Source organism: Phodopus roborovskii, unplaced genomic scaffold, assembly GCF_943737965.1.
Source record: "Phodopus roborovskii unplaced genomic scaffold, PHOROB, whole genome shotgun sequence".
NCBI classification, from domain to species: domain Eukaryota; kingdom Metazoa; phylum Chordata; class Mammalia; order Rodentia; family Cricetidae; genus Phodopus; species Phodopus roborovskii.
Window position 1 is genome coordinate 12,922,354 of NW_026126525.1, and position 22,388 is coordinate 12,944,741.

A 22,388-nucleotide genomic window follows, 5' to 3' on the forward strand; every position below is an offset into this window, starting at 1 on the left:
CCACCACAAACAGCTGAACTAGACTCTCAAAAACTGTAGAAGGTGTCACTTAAGCAGCTGAAATTTGGAACATTTGAGTATCAATAGCTGATTGGGATATATTTGAAAATGACACAAAATTGGATATACCAAGAAGGTTACCACTTTGGAATGATGGATTCCAAGCTCCAAAAAGAATGTGAAAGGAAAAGAATGTAAAATTTTCAACAGGTGCTGAACATAGTTAAAATTCACCAAGACTGAAGAAAAGCAGCAGTGCTCATATATAACACTGTAATATTTCCACTATATATTACAGAAGACTTCCCCCGTGAAGTGGTTTGCATCCAAAGCCTGGTCCAGAGTGGGCTCCTCTCAGAAAGCAGAGTGTACATATTTTCTGTTCAGAACCAAGACTTAGTGGAGCTGCCCAATACAACACAGTCCAGTGTGGCCAGGAGCAGCTCAGAGTCCTTACACATTTGATCTTGAATTAATTCTGGATTCTTGCACATTCAGAAACCATTTATGATTGCCCATGTTCTCACAGAAGAGAAGCTGAAGTTTGAAAAGGATGAGAGACTGAGTCTTGGAATTACACCAAGTGCTCAATTATTTAGCTCAACTCTCTGTTATCAGTCTACAATGGGATAAAAGGAGTTGGTGCTATAATGTAAACTATGTTCCTAAAAGGACTGCTTAATTTTCTTAGCCCTATTTTTATTGGAGGGTTTTCTTGATAAAGGAAGTAGTACACTGATTTATAATCTTACTTGTAAACTCTCTGTCTTGCCCTGAACCTCCAACATACAGCTCCCAGAGGTAAGAGTCACAGAACACTGCACATTAAGTACTCCTACAGGGGCAGCATGGCTGAGCACACTTGACCTGCTCCTCTCAGAAAATAAAGAACAGAAAAGCAAGCTAAAATTCAATCATCACCTTGCATTCTTTGTCAGAATCATATAAAAATTCTGAGTGCTTGGGAGAAAACACCAAGAAACCAAGACAAGAGTCTTGTAACCACAGTTTCTTCAAAACATGGAATTGTTCTTGGAAAGTGTTTTCATGCTCCTACTAGGTTTGGAAGATAGGAATGAGTTTACTTCATTGTTCATTACAACTGGCTATCATTATTTGTTTATATGCTTGTATGGGAAATCATATTTTTGGCACATATGCTTCTCTGCTCCGTGAGGCTTGGCCTTTTACTCACGTGACTCCTCTTAACCATCAGAGTAAATTTGTTTGTTGCAGGAGACTTTAGTCAGCCTCCCTAATTATCTCCATTGTACCAGGTCCCACTGCCCCAAAAGTGGTAAACAATTTTCAATATGCTAACCTGAATACGTGGTAGAATTACTCTCTATGATTCCAGACTTAGAAACTAAAGGAAGGCACAGAAAGGAAGATGATAGACCTGAACTCAAACATTTTAAGAATAATAAAATATGCCACAATGAAAACCATGTACTCTTTTTATTCTCCAACAGAAATGAAAGAATGAAAAGAATGAAATTGGGAAAGTTTCTTGTAGAAGTGCCCTAAGAGGGGCATGACCAGCCCAGCCCTATACCTTCCCATCTGTAATTCTCACAAAGTCCTAAGAGTGAGACATACTCAGATAAAGAGGCAGCATCTGAACAGTTAGACTTTATCTTCACCTCTCTTAGAATGGTGTCCATAGAGCTATGTGCAAGGATCCACGTGTCACCACAGTAAACAAACTTAGGGTAGGCTTCACTTTGGAGCTGCTCCTCAGTATGCAATATGGACTGTGGACAGGAGCTTTCCTGAGTCTGGAAGACTGGCTTGCCAAGGACCAGATGCTTCTGTCTATTCTCACTGCCTTTATGTGAGCAATAAATCTGCTTTGTTTATATTGAGTATGCTGTCTCCTCCAACTCATGCTTGTTTTACAAACATAAACTCCTCTTGTTTCCTAGCTGTCCCCATGGAACCCTGCACCCTGAAGGGCTACATAAATGCTGATCCTCTGTGTCACATTCGAACCTCTCTGTCCACCATGCCTTCTGAGTCTTCAGCTTCTGCGTTCGCTTTCCCTTTCTAATTTTTCAAGAAAAAAACATTCTTTCTTTTGCCAACTATTGCACTTCTGATCCTTTGTATATTTTCACTCAATCATTCTACTTAAGAAAAGACAGAAATTATAGAAATAAAATTTGTGTCATTGTTTAGATCATAAATATCCCCAAAGGTCCTTATGATGATGGCTTTGTTGCCAGCCTGTAGCACTACTGGTACAGGTCATAGAAAGATTAGGAGGAAGGGATAACAGAAGACAGTTAGGATTTTGGAGTGTGTCCATGTTAAGCTAAATGATGCCCAGTATCTCCTTAAAGCCTATAGGTGTAAATCATTCATGATAAAAGCACAGCTAACTTGACAGTGACTTAAAAATCAAACCTTTGCATCCAAATGAGTTCAACTGAGGATCACAAGGGGATACCAGAGATCTCTTACTAATATTGCAGAATGTGGAGGGGAACTGTACCCACAAACATTTACATTCACCTTTTTAATTCTTTCTCTGGATCATGGTACCCACAGCCCAAAGACTGACAAAGCATAAATGGTTCTTAAGTCATCTCTTCCTCCTGATGAGCATCCACACTGCAGGCTGTAGGTCTATTCCGGAAGAAGCCAGGTCAGCCCGTTTCCTTACACTAGCAAATGTAAACTTTGTCTTTTTTTCCCCTTGAAGCTATACATCTTGTAGTCTAAGATCTTCACATTGTCATCTTTACAGTAAAACATTTTTTTTTTCAAAAAAAGAATCCTTAATGATCTTGCTCAAATAGTGATATCTAGTCAGATACTAGGCCCCAGGAACTTACCAAGGGTCCCTCACAGTGCCTAAAGACTGAAATTTCCCTGTAACTCTTTTCTTATTGTGGTGATAAAGATTGGAACATAAATTTTAGAAAACACGAGTCAGGCTCTGAATGCTAGGTTTCTAACAGTTCAAATTATGATCATGTTATTTTTGCCTGTGGGTAGATACACATCTGAATTTGTAACAAAAAGCAGTCCCAGTACAATGTACCAGGGACTGGATTGCACAGAAACACTAGTGGCTGAAAGCTCCCACCTTAATATTCTAGAGTTTTCAGAATCTCTTATCAGTTGTCTACATTTCCAATATAATAGTTAACTAGATCAGTGATCATTTCCAATGATCAAAATTCTGACTCATCTAGTCAAATATGAAATTGAGTTGCTATATGCCTATAAACTTATCATTAAAATTTTTATTTTAAATGTATTTACACACAAAAGTCATGGCAGGATTATGTAAACAAACCACTGTTTCCCCCACACACAGGCTAAACTACCTATCTATCAATGTATTTCTAGCCAAAGAAAAGATTTATCAGTGACGTAGAATTTAAAAATTAACTTAGATGATCATATTGGTCTCATAATATACAGTAGGGTTTCCTATTCATAGACAATGTTCTGAGAGAAGATCTCTGATTGGTAAGTATACCATCAGTGGATGGTTATACAGAGTTACACTAATTTGAGTACTAGTCCTGTTTAATAAGGTGAGGTAATTTGCCATTCTATAATTCTGATCCATTGCCTTAACCACTCAGCTATGACTACATGGCCATTCTATGATTCTTTACATAAAAAATAAAGCAGTTCTCCACTATTTTTTTTTTAAGTAAAATGTATTGAACAAAATAGGATGACAATACTTAAATCTGCAGGCACCACTCCATAATCCTGGAGCTAAGTATTGTTTAGTACTTTACCACTGGTGTAGAAGTGAATTCTCCTTAACATAAAACAGAGACCTCCCCAGTGGTATAGGTGTGAATTCTCCTTACTATAAAGCAGAGCCTTTACCACTGGTGTAGGTGTGAATTCTCCTTACTATAAAGCATAGCCCTCAGCATTGGTATAGGTGTGAATTCTCCTTGCTATATATAAATCAGAGCTTTTACCACTGGTGTGAGTGTGAAATTACATCTCATTAAATACCATCCTAATTAGGTGTTTCCATATACCACGTGACAGGTTCAGACATGTGTTCACACACATACACACAAAATAAAGTCTCTTTCCTTTAGCTCCTCCTATCACAGCCATCTTCAAGTCTTTATGAAACAGCCCAGTCCAGGCATCCTGATAAAAGGAACCCCTGTGTTTACACATGACTTTAATTAGAGTTCAAAGAGCTCTGTAAACATTATCTAATTAAACTTCACAACAAGTCCATGAAGCAAGAGAGATTTGCCCATTATCCTCATTCACAGAAGCCAGATTTTGAGGTACCGAGAAGCTAAATGATTTCTTAGTTTCACAATGTTGAGTCAGAGATGAGGCTGGGAACAAGACCAGAACTCTAATTCATATATAAAACTAGCACCATGGAGATGCTTATTCAGGTGGATCACTCCGTCAGCTGGAAGGTAGCCTCCTACTTAAATACTAGAAGTAAGTGCAATGGAATGTGTATGAATGCATGCTTCCTTCTAGATCAGGAAATGTTCGATAGCCTTATATGCTCTGCAGGCTGCCATATCAGCAATACATGCAGCCTGGCTGCCTTTATTATGCTTATGTAGCTGAAACTACAATACCTGAGAGAAAAATGTAAAACTAAGTAATGATTTGTTACTCATGATTTCAGAGGAAGCCAAGAGAGGGTTTCAAGGCATGTGGATAAAATAAGAGAGCCACATGCATACTAGAGACAAATTACTTAGAATAATATAGTTCTCGTGTCAGTAGTTCGAGTACATAGTTATTCATGGTCATATTATTATAATGATTATATATTCTATAAGCTTATATTTTGAATTATGAAATTGATGTGATTTTTTAGTGTCAACTTCACTTTACTGTTGACATTCATGGCCTTGTTGACTGAAAATGAAGTCAGCTTTACTTTTCCCTTGCTAGCATGGCTTATGTCTTGCCGCTTTTCTTTACTTGTTTGTACTAGATAGAATAATAACTCGATGTTAGACAGAAGCTGAGAGTGGGGATATCTTTGTCTTGTACTTGATTTTTAAAGTTTTGTGTAGCAGTTTCCTCAGATATAAACTATTCCATCTTATATAAAGATATGGGATGTTCCAAAGGAAGGTAAAATACTCTACCCTGCAGGGAAGCAGGCCCCTCTGGCACAGGTGTATAAAAGTTGCAAGGACTCTCAGACAAGGCGAGCTGCCTGGAAGAGATACTCTCTAACCCGTTGACCTGCTTTCAAATTATGCCATGTGCTCCAGGTTACAGCTTTTGGAAGTCATCATTCCTGCTCGATGGGCTTTGGGTGATAGGAGTTGTCTGAGTTGTTCCTGTTCCAGTAAGTATCCCCTTACCCATACTGCTATAGGTCCTCAATAAACCGCACTGGACTACAAAGTTGGATCTTAGTGGTATCCTTATTTAGGTCTGATGCCGGTTCTCTGCCGGGGATACTTAGGTAATTTTTTTTCATATCACCCCCAGGAATAGAGTTACCCAACAAAAAGTAATTTTATCATTGAGTACAATATTACCTGTAAGATTTTTACAAACACTTCTCAGAATATAGACAAGTCTCTTTATACTACCCGTATGCTAGGAATATTTATCAGGAATTTGTAACATATGGTCTGTAAGATTATGAAGACTGTAAAATTTGAATTTTGTTTTTGGTTGCTAACATAGAAAGTTATATAAACTGATTTTACAATATTAGACTAATTTTTGGGTTTATGGGATAAGTACCATTTAGCCTTGATGTTTTTATCCTATACTGTAGTGGGTTAAATTTGAATTAAAAATTTCAAACTACTTTACTGAGATGTGACTGACACACAAAAACTCTATTTAATGTAAAAGATTTAATGGGGTTAGATAACCACACATTTATGAAGCCATCATCAGAATCAATGCTATAAAAATATGCATCATTTACAAAATTCTTCCTCCTATCTTTTAAATTAAATTTAAACTGTTTCTTTTAATAGGATAAGAACAATTCACATAAACCTACCTTCTTAGCAAGATCTTAGCTATACAACCAAGTATTGTTAATTAAGGTTACTGTGATAAACATGTCTCTGGGGACTTATTCACCATATATAACTGAAACTTTATAATACCCAAAAGTACTGCCCATTCTCCTTCCTCCCAGCCCTGGAAACCATCATTCTAATGTCCATCCCTATGAGATGGGTACTCCAGATTTCTCATATAATCATGTTCTATTTGCCATTTTATGATTTATTTCACTAAGCATACTGTCTTCCAGGTTTATATGGTCATATGGTCACAGATAGTTAAGACTTTCTATGTGTGAATGAGAGGCAGGTCTGTGTGTGTGTTTATGTGTGCTCATGTGCATGTGTGCATATGGAAGCTGAGGCAATGTGGGATGCCCTCCTCAGTCAAGTCCACATTATCCATTGAGTCAGGATCTCAGTGAACCTGAACCTCTCAAGTTGGCAAGTCGGGCTTGACAGGGGGCTAGAGAGTTCCTCCTGTTTCCATCCACTTCTAGGTTATGTATTTGTGCCAGTTCACCCATCTTGTGTGTATGTGCTGGAGAGCCAAATTCATGCCATCATACTTACACAGCGAGTACTTTACCAACTGAGCCATGGAGGCATCTTGATTTTCTTTCTCTTTATGGATAAATAATATTCCACTTCATGTCATATTTTATTTATCCATTGGGCTATCAGTGAACGCTTTAATTATATTTACTATTGTGACTGATGTTCCAATGAACAAGTGAATACAGATAATATTTATGTTCCTTTGGATGCATACTTATGAGCTAGATTGCTAGGTTATATTTTTACTTCTTGAGGAAATTCTATAGCATTTTCCAGACTGCGTGTGTCTGTTTTCAAATGAAACATTCAAACGGGACAAGGATGCTTTTGTTTTACCAGCAAGTATGTCTGTAACAGCCACCCTAATTTGCTTAGCTTAGTGTAGATTTAATTTGTATTTTCCTGATAATTGAGATTTTCATGTTTCTGTTGTTGATCACTTTTCCCCCCTTCTTTGGAGTAAAGGTCTGTTTAGTTCCATTGTAAATCAGGCTGCCTTTCCATGGGCATGTTTGTTTCATGCCTTGTTATTACTTATTTATATAGTTTGGACACTGACACTTTCTAAGATATGTGATTTCCAAATCATTCACTCTTCCTGTAGGTTGTTTTGTCATTTTAAAAGCTGCCTCAAGGCTATGCCAATGTTTTGTGGCTAACGATTGTATACATGTGCTTCTGTTATCTATAGTTTTTTTGACAATAGATCATAAAGAACTTTATTCAAAAATAATTATTTGTTAAAACCTAACTCTATCATTTACAAACTGCAAAGTTTTCAGTGAGGTAGGAGTAACTATTCCTTGTTTTTAAGGAGCTCTGAAAGAAGTAACTATTCATTTTAATAAGCATTAAATCTTGGGTGAATATTTGGTATTTTGGGACTTAGCACTTCTTCAACATGCAAATCATTTCATATAAACATACACTATAAAAGACAGTAAATCACTTGCACTCTGCACACTCAGAGAAGAACTACATGTAATGTACTTGATTTCACACCCACAGGTGTGAAACTCACTCTCATGGTTCTCTGTAGTTCTCAGGCTTTGTAATAAAGGTTTACATAAAATAAGCAAGTATTATTTTGCCCAACCAGAAATAAATCAAGAATACCTGCACTCATTCAAAATGCAAACAGTCACTATATAAATAGGTTTTGTTTGTTGGTTTTTGAAAAAGACTTCACACGAAGTTACTTGAAGAGGTCAGTAGATGCTAACACGACTCCTTCCTTTTCATGGCTCTCCTCTTGAACTAAAACTGGACATAAAGCAGATCTCCAGGTACACAGCCAGACTCTACAGCCTACTTCAAACAGTGCCTGTAAGCAAAACTGTGACTCCGGTATGGTGTGTAACACTTCCATTACTGGATTACTGTTTTTCTGGATTTAACTATGCCCATGAGTGCTCCTGCAAAGCCACAGCTGAGAATAAGTGACTACAAACACAGTGAAACCGTTTGCTCTCTGCCAGTCAGCACATGTCATAAGAAACACCAGCAACGCCACATACTGTTAGCCCATAGGAACGATGATCTCACCCGTGGAAGGACTCACATTCCTGCCCACACTAGAAAGTAAAGTGGCTGTGTTTTCTGATTCTTCCACGAAAGACAGTCATCATTCGCTCAGTTTCTGCTCCTTCCCTCACCTTGAACACTGCAGGTGCAAGCCCTGAGTCAATGGTGCTGATGCAATGCCAAATTCACTCTTCAGAAGGTGGAACAGCCCAAACAAGGAATCAGAAGAACTCAGGGCTGAATGGGTTCAAAATAGACTATCTGCCCCTACAATGACCTTCCTCATCATCTTCTAGTTCAGTTAACCCGCTGGCTTCTGATGAAGAGTGCTTGAACTCATCAGTGAGTTGTCTATTGCTGACAACAAGATTATTTAACAGGTTCAAGAAGCACAGTGATGAACAAGACACACTGCTGGCTCTGAGGTTCCAGTACAGGGGAAGTCATTTCAGTGCCATTCTATGGAAAATATCACTATTCCCTACAAGTCACATCCCCAAATGCTCCTTTATAATTCTAGCCTTCTTTCCTTTTTCATTTTGTTCTCTCTCTCTCTCTCTCTCTCTCTCTCTCTCTCTCTCTCTCTCTATCTATCTCTCTCTATCTCTCTCTCTGAGACAGGGTTTCTCTGTGTAGATTTGGAGCCTGTCCTGAAACTAGCTCTTGTAGAACATACTGGCCTTGAAATCACAGAGATCCACCTGCCCCTGCCTCCCAAGTGCTGGGATTTAAAGACACGCACCACCACCGCCTGGCTTTTATTTTGTTTTTCGGCCACTGCATTTTTAATAGTTCTTTGATAATTTCATGCAATACATTTTACTCATACTCCCCCCTCCCCCCAACTATATCCCTTCCATCTCTTTATTGATTTTTTTGTACATAAAACATGGACTGACAGGATAGAGATGATCCAATTTTGACTCATTTTGCTTCCACCTGCTGATTTTTTACAAAGGGGCCAGGACCATATTAGAAAAGAGACAATCTCTTTTGAAACTGGGGCTCACTGGGGAAACTTGTTATCCACGTGTAATAGACTATAACTGTCCTGGTACAAACTGAATAGAGACTTTTCAGTGTGACTGCTTCTGAGCCAGCCACCCACAGCCCTAGCAGTAACCCTTTACCAGGTCTCAGTAAGTAACTCCAACAAACTCACTGGTTACCCAGGGTGAACTAGGATGAAAACAAAGTTTCCTTTGGGACCTTATGAAGAAGGGATAGATAGCGCTTAGTCCTCCTCACCCCACCCCCACTCCAGGGAGAAAATTCTCATAACAAATAGTAAATTCATTTGTGGATGCTCTTAAGAAATTTAAAAATGTTATAAGGATGAAAAGAATGAAATTGTTTTAGTTTAGAAGGATTTATTTATAAAGGTTAAGATGGGTGGATGTTTCCAGAATTGAAAAGAAAACTAGAAAGCTTGTATAAGTTATGAAGTTCTGAGTAAGTTATTTAAGGTAAATAAAGAATTAAACTTAGGGATAATATACATAATATTAGTTTCTAGTATCTAAATTCAACAATTACAAAACTAGTTAAACTGTACCTTGGTCAAACTTCATTTAGAAGTATCTTCATATTAAAATATTATACAGTAGTTTAAAATATCAGGCTGGGTTGGGGTTAACTGTATGTTCTGGTGTTTAGTGACCATTCTTAGATGCTACTTTAATGTGGTCAGAGGGACTAAAAGGGAAAGTGTTTTCATCCTTTGTGATGATCTGTTATTTATGATTTATTAAAGCTTACCTGGAAATTCAGAAAGCAAAGTCAACCTCACGCTATGCTATGGAGATCAGGCAGTGGTGGCACATACCTTTAACCCCAGGATTCAGTAGAGAATGGCAGATGGATTTCTCTGAGTTCAAGGCCACCCATGGCTACACAAAATTGAATCAGTCTAAAAGACTAACAGAACTCACATCTTTAATCCCAGCACTAGAGAACCATAAATGATAGGAATGGGGTTTTCAGGAGTCGGTCTCAGGAGTCTCTAGCCACACTGAAGAGAGCGTAGCAGTCTGAGTGAATCTGAGGAGCTGTGAAGTCAGGAACAGTTTGAGGATTGCTCCTTTGGTCTGAGCTAAGGTAGAGGTAAAAGCTAGTGGCTGGCCGCTTTGCTTTTCTGATCTTCAGATTGAAGTTTGAACCCCAATATCTGTCTCTGGGTCTTTTATTTTTCAAGCAATACTCCTTGCCCTCCAAGGCCAACCAGGTCCCAGGACTAGATCCCCAACTGGACTTAACAGTACAAAACTGTAACTGAATTTTGGCTACTTATATGGTCTTAAACACTCAGAGGGAAAGTATAACCGAGATTAAAATGATCAGAATATTCCTCCAACATTCCCCAGACATTATATGCCACCATATGAAATGCTACTTGGACAACTACTTCTCATGAATGAGTCTCTTCTTGACATGTCAATATCCATATCCACATCCATATATCTATATCTACGGCTGTACTTATATCATCTATTCCATACACAAGACAAGACCTTGGATTTCTTCAACACTGCTTTGTCTGTCTCTCCCACAGCTGAGAGAAACAGGCCTATCTTCTTAAACACTGAGGCCAAACCTAAAAGCTGTATTTAGGAACTATGGAACACTCCCTCTTTGTGAAAGAGTACTTCTCACAGCTGTAATGTGTCATTCCATACCCTCACCACCCATGTTCCCTGATTAAAGGAGGCTGCCAGATACTCCGTTGTCAAACCCATATGCTTAGCAAATTATCCAGAATATCATACCCTTGGGATATTGCTAGGCAATCCAATAAAAAAACAAACAGGAACCTATTTATAGTTTAAATTGTGTACTCTATGTAGACTTTCACTGATGTCTCTTACAAAGGTTCCAGGGTTTTGTTCATTGTGTGGAAGTCCATTGTAACAAATAGCAGATTATAGTTACATAATCCATCTACAGGGCTCTGGGACATGGTCCAGACAGCCGTGTAATTACATTTCACCTTACTAAATAGAACTAGTGTTAATCATGATTTTTAAAATTTTCTTCATAAAGCAGAGGAGGAGTGGATGTGGAGGATGCAGAGGGGATGAAGGCGGAAGGAACTGAGAGAAGAGGAGGGAAGGGAAACTGAAGTCAGGATGTGAAATAAATGAATAAAGTAAAATCAAAACACAAAAACTTTCCTCATAAACTCTATTTTATAATGTACCGCACAAGCCTGTAATACAGGAGACCTGATGGCCAATCCAATTTATGTTAGCTAATAAAAAGTGTCTGAAGCTCTTCCATCAAACCAGTGAATGCCTTACATTTTACATCTTTTAAAGGACAATGATATCAGGGACATTGCCATCCATATTGATGCTGATGATAAAGGCTGCCAAGGATTCTTTGGGTGGATTTCTTGCATGTTCTCTTACTCTGATAAGAACAAAACTGTCTTGTTTTTTTAAACTATGAGTTCAGTGGGAATTATAATAGAACCAATAGTCTCATGTTTTGTATGTTACAGATTGTCTTAGTTAAGAGTTTTATTGTTGTAAAGAGACACCATGGCCATGACAACTCTTATAAAGAAAACATTTAATTGGGGTGACTTGCTTATAGCTTCAGAGGTACAGTGCATTATCATTATGACAGGGAGTATGGCTGAGTGCGGGCAGATGTGGTGGTGTAGTAGCTGAGAGTCCTACACCTTGGCAGCAATAGAAAGTCGACTGAGACATTGGATGGTATCCTGAGCATAGGAAAGCTCAAAGCCTGCCCCTACAGTGACATACTTCCTCCAACAAAGCTGTATCCACTTCAACAAAGCCACACCTCCTAACAGTGCCACTCCCTATGAGATTACAAGAGCCAGTTACATTCAAATTACCACACAGATGCTACTTCCTTCAAATAGCATGTTCAGAGAATATACATTATTGCCCAATAGCTATCTTATATTGTGGATCTTATTCATATCTTAAGTCTTATCATGACCACTTGATTGACCCTCTTCTGAGTCACTTTCTACTTTGTCCCTTTAGTTACTTGTAAAGCAGTTAGAATGATCTGTGGCCCCAAACCCCACAGTGGTTCAGGTGACCTCTGAAAGGGGACTAATGGGCCACCCAACTCATCCTCCTTCTTGCTACTTTAGGCATTTTTCAAGTCTCAAAACTAACATAGCTGAACGGAGAACCTCTTTTCATCAGTTAATCTCTGTTTCACCAGCTCTCAAAAATCTTAAAGAAATTTCAGAGAAGTTTTACATCCTTCAGGACCAATTTGATCCTTGGGCTGCTGTGGTGCCTAGATCTCCTGTGCTGAGGGTGGGATTTCCGCCCTCCCCCAGGAACAATGCTGCTTTCATACCAACACATCAGACTGCTTGAGATGTGGCCCACAGATGTAGGGAGCAGAAAAAAAATGCATTGCAAAGTCTTCTCCTAAGGATGGGCTTTGGGCTCCCCCCCAACTGCTCCTGTTCCCTTGAAAGCCCCATTATACTTACATTTTTATGCTTTCTTCTAAAAGTTTTATAAAAGTTCCTCCTGGATCAAATGATTGCCAACACTGGGTCCACATTAGGACAATGGCTACTCTGGCTAGGTCCCCTACTGGATCCCATCTTACTCACTTTAGACCCTGGCTAATAAACTGTTTTCAAATGTTTCTCCATCATTGCAGTAGCCACTGCAATTTATCAAGTTAAAACTGTCTTGCTATGAAGTCAACATGCCCTATGCCTCCTTAGATTCTGAGGACAGAGACTAGCTCCCCACTCCCTTGTCCCCCTCCAACAGTAAGCAGCCACTGAGCAAGTACATCACCTTCTACCTTTTATCCGTCCTCAGATTTTGGAATAAAAGGGCAGTGACCTAAAAGACTCAGGTGGGCTTAGAAACAAGGACCTGATAGCACCTGTGGGCTGTTAGGATCCAGGAGCTTCTGATGAGAAGAAAACACACCAGCCTCTGTTGGCCTCTGCCGGCCTCTGCCGGCCTCTAGCACTGTGAGACTGCAGGGAGCAGGCCTGCAAGTGGGCTCTTCCATCGCCAAAGTTCCCCTTTCTGCCAAATAAAATCCCCAAGTGCCCTGTGCTGGACTCGCAGTCTCTACTCCATGGACAGACTGCTGCCCTTCACTTTTCTGACATACCATTAATAAACATATTGAGAAAGGTATCAAAGAAACTACTTCATTTGTAATAGCCTAAAATGAAGGGTTGGACATAATCAAACAGGGGGGATGATGGGAGATGCCATTATGTAAATATGTTTCTCATACTGGTTAATGAATAAAGCACTGTTGGCCAATAGAAAAGGAAGGTAGGAGGGACTAGGAGATGAGGAGGAAAGAGGAAGTAGTAAGGAGGGGTCAAGATGGAGAGACTGGAGAGAATAGAACCGTTAGCCGCCTCTCACTGGTAAGACCACGTGGAAATACATAGAAATGGGTTAATAATTAAGACAGAGCTAGCCGATAAGAAACTAGTAACTGGCCAACAGCATAGTATCAAATACAGAGTCTCAGTGTGTTAATTGGGGCTGGAGCAGCGGCGGGACAAGACCAGGTGGTGGGCAGAAAAACCCATACTCGTTACAGGGGGAGACTTCTATAATGATAATTATAAACCGCTGAAGAAAGAAACACTGAAAGATGGAAAGATCTCCCATGCTGACGGTCTGCAAGGTCAATACTACTAAAATGGCTGTTACAGAACGTCCTCCACAGTGCAGTCCTCATTAAGATTCCTCTGACCTTCATCACAAAACTACAAAATAAGATCCTAAGAGCCATATGCTGTCACAAATTTCCCTGGGTTAAAGCAATCCAAAGTACAAAGAACAGTGTCAGAAGTGTCACAATAACTAATTTTAAATGATACCATGGAGTCATAGCAATAAAAACAAGATGGCACAAAGCCAGACATACAACATAATATTACAAAGTACCCAGAAATGAGCCCATGTAGCTGTGTTCATCTGATCCTCAACAAATGCTTCAAAAATATACACTGGTGGAGTGTGTGTGTGTGTGTGTGTGTCTGTGTCTCTGTGTATGTTTGTGTATGTGCATATGTGTGTGTGTCTGTGTGCATCTGTGTGTGCCTGTATGTATCTGTGTGTGAGTCTGTGTGGGGGTGGGTGTCTCTGTGTGTGTGTCTGTATGTATATGTCTCTGTGTGTGTCTGTGTGTGTGTGTGTGTGTGAGGTATGTGTCTGTATGTGTGTGTGTCTCTGGGTGTGCATCTATGTATGTGTGTGTGTGTTTGGGAGGGAGGAGTTCTCTGACACATGCTTCTGGGAATGGATATAAAAAGTAGAGGAATGAGGCACTTCTCCACCCCAGCTGCTTGCCAGCACTACCATCTCCTACAGGAATATCTTCCTCCTTTTGGAATCATCAGATGGCAGCCTGTGCCCCATGGGGGTCTTTCCACCCTGATAAATAAAACTAGATTCCTATCTTTCACACTATCCAAAATAAACTCAAAATTTATCAAAGATTTCATTGTAGTAATAGAAAGTTTTAAATGTCAAACAACAACAAAACAAAAATCCACTTCAAAGTGTGGCACAGGCAACAGCTTTGTGAATAGGACTCCAATTGCCCAGTAATGCTAGCTTGAAGCAACAAAGGGCATCACACTAAATTTTTTTATTTAAATTAGGAACAATGGGGTGAATCTTTGCTAGTTATTCATCTGATAGGGGATTAATACTTCAAATATACATTGACTTCAAAAATCAAGCACCCAGAAAATGAGCCAATCAGCAAATGAACTGAACAAAAGTTCTCCTGAAGAAGAACCAATGAGCAAGAAATACATAAAATATGTTCAACCTCTTTGTCCATCACTGAAATAAAGATCGAAAGTTACACTGAGATGTCAAAATATTATACAACAATAAATGTTCATGGGAGTGACACCCTATATTCTGTTGATTTGAGTATAAAAAAAAAAAAACCAGTGAGTTTCAGAGACATAGGATGACATGTTAAGGTTGCCAACCAATTGATGAACAGTGGAGGTTGGATTTAAATCTTTCCCATTCCCAGGGCCCATGACGTCCCTCTATACCATTAAAGATAATGGACAGATTTGAAATTAAGGAGGGAGGGAATTTGAAATGGAGAAGCAGAGTCTAGCTAAAGGGTGGATACTGGGAATGATAAACACAGCATGGGAAGAACAATTGTTTAGTGTGACATTGTTACATTGTTCAAATCCTCCATGGTCTGTATATGAACTCTATACTCCCAGGGTGTGTGAGCTGGAGATGGTGAGCAGACTATATCCACAACCCACCCAGCCACTGGAATTTTTAGTGCTCAGGCATTTTGAAAATTACTAACCCTCTTTCAAGGAGTGAGGAGTATACAAGAGAGAAAAAGAACTTTTGAGATCCTAGGATGATGGTTGAGAGGGATACACCTAAAAGTTGATTTGATGGGAATAGTGTATATGATCCAAGTGTAACACATATTACAAGTCAGTGCACTGACGAGCCTGCCCATCTGCCCTATTTTATATTGTGGTATCTGTCATTAAAAGTCTTGCAATAGATAAGCTACAGTCAGTGCTGTGGAGGTTCATCACCCTGTTGGTGGGGATGGCTAGAGGACAAGATGCCATTTTCAGTACTGAGACGCCAGAACCCAGGAGTGAACACGCCTGTGACTCAGCATTCATCTCAGAACTGAAGACTGTTTGAGCTACTCAGCTGGGAGGGACTTTGGGAAGTTCCATAAAAAAAAAATTCTTGTCCTATCTGAATAATGATAATTCTAAGGACTTTCACAAACTTAGCACAACCTGTAGACTCCTTGGAACACAGCATAGAAGAGAAACCCAAGGACTGCTATTGTCATATTAGAATGTACATCCTATTCTAGCTAACTGTCCTTCCTGAGGTAACAAAACCAATTTTATCTTGCCCTCAACTACTCCTTTCCATTCAACTGGATACTTTCGAAATCTGTAATAGTCTGTTTTGTCTCCAAACTCAACCTTTCTTAATCTTAACATTTGTACTCAAATCAGCTGGTACACCACTCATATTGACTGTGTTTAGTTAGCATCAGCAAGTTTTTAATTTAATTTTTTTCATTTTACATACCAATCCCAGTTCCCCCCCCCACTTCCCACCCCCACCCACTCAGCAATTCTTCATAAACCACTTATTTCATTCCCAGGACTTTATTAACAGTAATACAATGGACGCATAGAAATATTAGCAGTTCCTCAGAATAGTGTTACATTATATAAATCACCCAATAACTAGAATAAAAATTTCATATTTTAAAAATTGTAATCTTAAAGCATATCAGAGAAATTTAAATCACTTTGAAGAAGTCCTTGTTTCAGATTTAAACTCAAAATCAAAACATCACACTTTCATTTGGCAGTTGCTATGCATCAGATATTGTGGGGACAGAGATACACTTTTATGTCTTGAGTAGAGAGGACAATTAACTTGTGTCATTCTTCCAGTACTTCCACCTTTACCATTCCAATACAGGGTCTTTTATTGTCCTAAAATTCCGCACACAATCTAGACTGGATGGACAGTGAACACCCAGGGACCTGGCTGTCTCCTTCTCCCCAGCGTTGGAATTACAAGCACATTCTATTATGCCTGGACTTTTTCCACTTCTGTGTATTGAATTCAGATCTTAGTATCTATAAGGCAAATACTTTACTGACTGAACTCTCTCCCCAGTCCAGTGCCAAATGCTATTCTAAGCACATACCTACCAAGCTTTAAAGAGAAGGAGAAAGAAGAATGAAGATGTACTCAGTGCCCCAGAAACCGAGTACCTCCATGAGCTCAGAACAGTGGCTCCCCATAGAACTGAAGCCTCTTCCTTGTAGTTTAACGGGCTCTGACTTTCCGATTTGAGATTCTGACTTATTCCAGACCTCAATTCTGGGGGTATGTGTTCATATATACAGAGTTAAGTGACACACTGTTAGACCTGTACCAGGAATACCGTGGGAGACTGGAAGGACGAGGTCAGTTTGAACATAAGCTAACATTACTCATGCCTGGGGATCGTCACATAGTGACTTCTTTTACTCTTCTGCAAGCTGTTTCCAGATTTCGTCACCAAATTCTTGACTGTCATCTCCAGAAGATTATTGATCTTTCTGACACATCACACACCCCTCCCCCTGTTCTCTCTGACTCCCAGATGGGACTGCTTCCATATATGCTGACATTCTAGTTGTGACACTGGCCCAACCCTCTCTGCTCCAGCTACCTCTGCCATTAGATCACTCTCTACCTAATTAATACCCAATGCTAAATGTATTTGCTGATTTCCCATACAGGATGCATGCTGTGGCCGTTTTAGTAATAATTCAATACTATGATGTAGTTATACCAACCTTTTTTTAGTACAAATTCTTGTTTTCTGTCATAACTGTAATTACCAATATCTTCATGTTTTGTCCTTAAATTCTCCTGATTACTATTAACAAATAAAGTGGAAACATAAAAACAACTTTTGTTTGTCTCTCATAAAGTGTCAATGCTCTTTCTGGGAAATCCCTACAACTAAATATGTATTTCTCCAGGATGACTGTAGGGCTGCATGTTGGGCTGTACTCCGGCACTCAGTATGTCTTTGCAACTAGTGAGAGGCATGACAGGCAGAATACAAGACATGGAATATGCTTCGTTCCCACTCTTCTTCCTTCAACATGTCTTCTTGCCAGGGTGGCCTATGGCCAAGCTACCATCATGATCATGTAAAATAGGACTTGCGCCCTCTGGTGGTAAGAAGATCCTCCCAGGGAAATAAATGCCTGTGTGAAGAAACTAACCAAGACCTTACCCAGGCATAGAAAATGCCCCGACCCCATTTGTTAACCTTGGATAAGATCAGTTCTTTCCTTTTCTAACCCTCTTTATTTGATTCCCCCATTTTTTGTAACACCTTAATCCCGATTCTGATCTAGTACTTTAAGAAGGAACTCATTGGAGAAACTCCAGGATGATGACAGTATTGGGTATCATGACTTGTGACGACATAGGATCTGATTCACGAGAGACTGTCAGTGCATGCCACAAGAGGTTTGCCATTTGTCATGATGACAAGACAAAACATGAGCACAAATACATGCTGAGAAAAGTTTCTCCGCTAGAGGAGGAAAATATCGATTCATTATTATAATTGATGAATGCAAACTTTGAGGAAAATGGTTCACTATTTGCAAGTTACTAGCATTAAAAACAACACTTTCAAAATATAAATTGGATCCTGCCTAAAGTTAAGAGGGAAAGGTGACCACTCAAAATCTCTGCTCACCACATTCTGTTCTTACAAGGATTTCTATGATGTCAACATGCTATTTGTCTCCCAGGAATACATTGTTGCTGCAATAGTATCTCACTGGTTGTTGTTCTGTGCTCTGAAAAAGTTCATTGCATCTGTAAATACATCTTACTTCTGTCAAACTTGTTTAAATCTTTACACCGGAATCTAAGCTCTCAGGCACAATTCCATGTAGCAGCTTACTAATAAATAACTTTAGGAAAAGGGCTACTTCCATTTTTATTCTATAAGGAAAAAATATCATTGTCCCTTGAGTTACCATGGTTAGAAAAATGCCTACATAAGAAAAGAAATTTAATTAAGTTCGGTTGGAGCTAATTTAAACTGGCATTATTCTTTTAATCAAATTTAATTTCACTTGGAACTATTACTCTTCCTTCATATTTTATAAATACTTGTAGAGTTTAAAGCCTGCAAATTATCAGTAGCATATAATTAAACAGGAAAGTGATAGAGGTTATCTGTCATTCAAGCTTTAGATGTGGCAAGGGATGCAACAATTGACTATAGAGAAGAGACAAACACTATATGCCAAGTAAGGCAGGAAATGGAAAAACACTGGATCTAGTAAATGAAACCATAATAACTAACCTCTTTCTGGTGCTGCTTCTGGCTCTCTAGAAACAGATCTTGACAGTCTATGGAGGCTTCCGAAGCCTGTTCTTATCTCATTCCCGCTTCTTCATACTGGGCTCATGCCAAAGTCCACAGGTTTAAGATCTCATATGAGATTAACTTGGCTACCTTCCCCACAGCACTCCTTACACTATCCTTCATAATCTATTAATGTACATTATATGTGTAACGTACCCCAGTATCTCCATTTTGAACTACAGCCCATACATCCCTCAGTAAGGACTTTCTATTTCTTTTCTTGCTGTTAGGAATGTTCTTCTTTCAGATGATCCCTTAATTATTTCTTCCACTTTACACAGGTCAAGGAATCCACCTCAGACCATCATGTGATAAAGTATTGTTTACAGAGCTGTGTTTGGGGGCTTTTGAGAGCCTGGGGTGCTGGAGAGTGGAGAAAGCATGGGCATTCCCATTCCTGAAGGGGCAGGATGAGGACAGAACACTACTACAGCCCAGTGAGAGCACAAGCTGTGAGGATTACCAACAAGGGCCAGAGACACAGGATAGAGTAGAAGAAGGGAGGTGGAAGAGAGAAGAAATGGCCTGCCCCGAGTTTTCTTCCCCTTCCATTGAGATTTTCTGCAGTGCCAAACCATGACAGAAGCAAGCAGTCAAAATACACAGGTCAGACTGTCCACATCTCAACCTCCCTGGAACAAAGCAGGACATGGTAGGATGTATCTAGTGGGCACATGAGTGACCAGGAGTGAGACTACTCAATGGCCATTTCCTGAAAATTATTTCCAGGGGTCAATATCTAAAATGATATCTCATTCATATTCTTTCTGTAGCCCTTATATTTATCTGACATTGCTTTAGATTGTTCAGGCTTTTTTGCTGTTTCCCCCCAAAATATAAGCTCTACAATGGGCAGGCTTCATCATTTTATTAAGTGTTATATCCTTACAAATTGAAATGTCTCCTACTGCACAGCAAGAGTACAATAACTATTAGGTGAACAAATCCAACCCTCCCCTCACTACCTGAAAGTATTTGTGTCTGATAAAATCAGGGACATGCAGTCAACTCTCAACGTTCCTAAGTAAATTAATCACACATATGAACTCTCCACTCTAGCCTTTCCAAGGATCTAAAACATCATTCAGGTCGCCTTATTTACCCTATTGATTAAAACTGATAAATATAAACACTTTATAGACAACATACACATGTTGACTATATTTCACATTCTTTCTTTATTAAAATATAAAACCTAATCTCAAAACTAAAGGGATACTGATGTTTGGGGAGGACAACTGACGACACCATACTCAGTGTCTGGACAGTCTTTGCAATGGTCTTAAAAGGTGCAATGCACAGAAGGTATGCAATGCACTATATGGAGAATGTGTTTAAAATACTTCTGCTTACTTGTTCTTTTTCAGTGGGATACTTGATCTGTTAAACTATTTTAACCACATTAAATAAAAAAAAGAGTATGAAATATTATGCCATTAAAAATACAGCAAGTGTTACTCTTAAAAACAGCAAATATTTCTCTAGAACACTTTTTAACAATTTTTTCTTCCTATTAACTACCGTGACAGGCAGCTGACCAGCTCAAAAACTGATGGCTTTAGGGGGCTCTGTTTATAAGAAAATGGGGTTTGACTCTTCTTTTTCCTCATTCTTTACAAAATACATTTTTTTTCAGTCTTCTTTATGTATCTTCTTTCTTACAAGACAGACACCCTCAGTTTGTTGCACAGGATTTCACACACCATCCTTTGTGCAAATGCCCTCATTCTCACACAAGATCACCTTTCCCTTTAAAGTCAAGACTCCAAAGCCTATGCCTCAAGCGTGGGTGTGGTCAGAGTTGCAGGGTGGCTGTCTCTTTCTCACTGAGAGATTCTGTTTACACCAACACAATTTTCAAGATCAAATTAAGTTTTTTTTTTCCCCCTAAACCACAAGACATTACCGACCAGCACCGACCTGTTTCTATAAATGTTGCTCAGTCTCGCTTGCCAAAGCAACTGGAAAAGTGCACATTTGTTCCTGTGCTTCCTCCAAGATGGCAAAGGTCACTCATGTTTCCCACGTGGTGCATGAGAGATGTCAACATAGGTACCATAGACCAATATGTACCAATAGGTACCAGAGACAAAATTCAGTCCACAGAAGTTAGTCATATGTTTACCTATGTGTGTCTTCCATACATCCTTTCAATGCATCAGAAGTGAGGGCAGGAATGAGTCTGCCATGAATTCCACCAGATACCAGTCCCAGCAGACTTACCTGCAGCCACTATGATAATATCTGCCAGCTGAGTGTGGACCTTTAGTTGCGCCCTGGGTGTGTATCTGTGTGCTATCGTCACAGTTGCATCGCCTGCAATGCAGAAGAGTTTCCATTAGTGGCTACTGTGCTTTCCAAATGTTAGAACGAGGGTTCTAAATGTGAGGTGGTTTTTGTTGCAACCCATGAATAGGAATGTTGCTTTGGCCTGATTAAATCACTTTGAAAATAAAAGAGAGAGAGAAATTCTAGATGAACCAAAATTAAAAACAACAACAACAAAAAAAATCTGTCTTTCATCTGCATACTCAGAAAACCAAATGAGGCTAAAATGAGGTAAGAGAGGCCTATTCTTGGATAGGCATCTTTTTAAATTTTGTGTGGACTATTAATACTTTGGCATTAGGGCTATACACAGGTATATTAATAAGTACAGAAAGTAACAAGCTAAATGTTCTGAAAATAGACAATGTATTGCAGAAGAACAGATGAGAAACTGATTCTGCCAAGAGGGGGTATCAAGAACCAACAGGTTTCTAATGGAGGCAGAGTATGTCATTGTTTCCAAACACGAGTGTAACAGTTTAGAAAAAGAAGAAAAGAACACATCAAGAGAGAAGATAAAGCAAATCAGTGTGGGGACTGTGTTTAGGAAAAGGCAGCTCAGGGAGGAATGAAACAGAGGAGTAGTCCCAATAGGAGTCACTGGGAAACTGTAGGGGTGTGAAAGGCTAGGCAGCATCTCCACCCTAACCCTCACCAGGAGTATCGTGCAAATCACAGATCTACAAAAATCCTTCCATTAATGATGAGTAATAAATCAATAAACAGCCCCACAAAGGACAAATCTAAGGTTACTTGGGGAGGTGATGAAACTGTTAGGACTCCAGAGGTGACTAGTCTAGTCATAATGACTGTGCATGTATCCAAATCCATGGAACTATGAACCAAATGCAGTACTTTTAATGAAAAGCTTTAAGGGAAATATTTCAAAAGTGACAGAAAAAAAAGAAAAAATTAGACAAAAATGAAAACAAAATGTGTTTTAAGCAATTTAATGATGTATTAAAAAGCAACAAAAAATTATTGTGGAAAATTGAACATTATGAA

At 39.2% G+C, this 22,388-nt stretch overlaps 1 protein-coding gene across 2 annotated transcripts in view; it reads right to left on the reverse strand.

The window, feature by feature from the left end:
- The window catches only part of Mthfd2l (methylenetetrahydrofolate dehydrogenase (NADP+ dependent) 2 like), a 92,183-nt gene that overhangs the window by 22,330 nt on the left and 47,465 nt on the right, over positions 1-22,388 (reverse strand). For both annotated transcript variants that reach the window (XM_051198063.1, XM_051198061.1), the window contains one exon: positions 21,279-21,371. In XM_051198063.1, the coding sequence (XP_051054020.1) occupies positions 21,279-21,371 (93 nt within the window). The remainder of the gene's footprint in view (positions 1-21,278; positions 21,372-22,388) is intronic.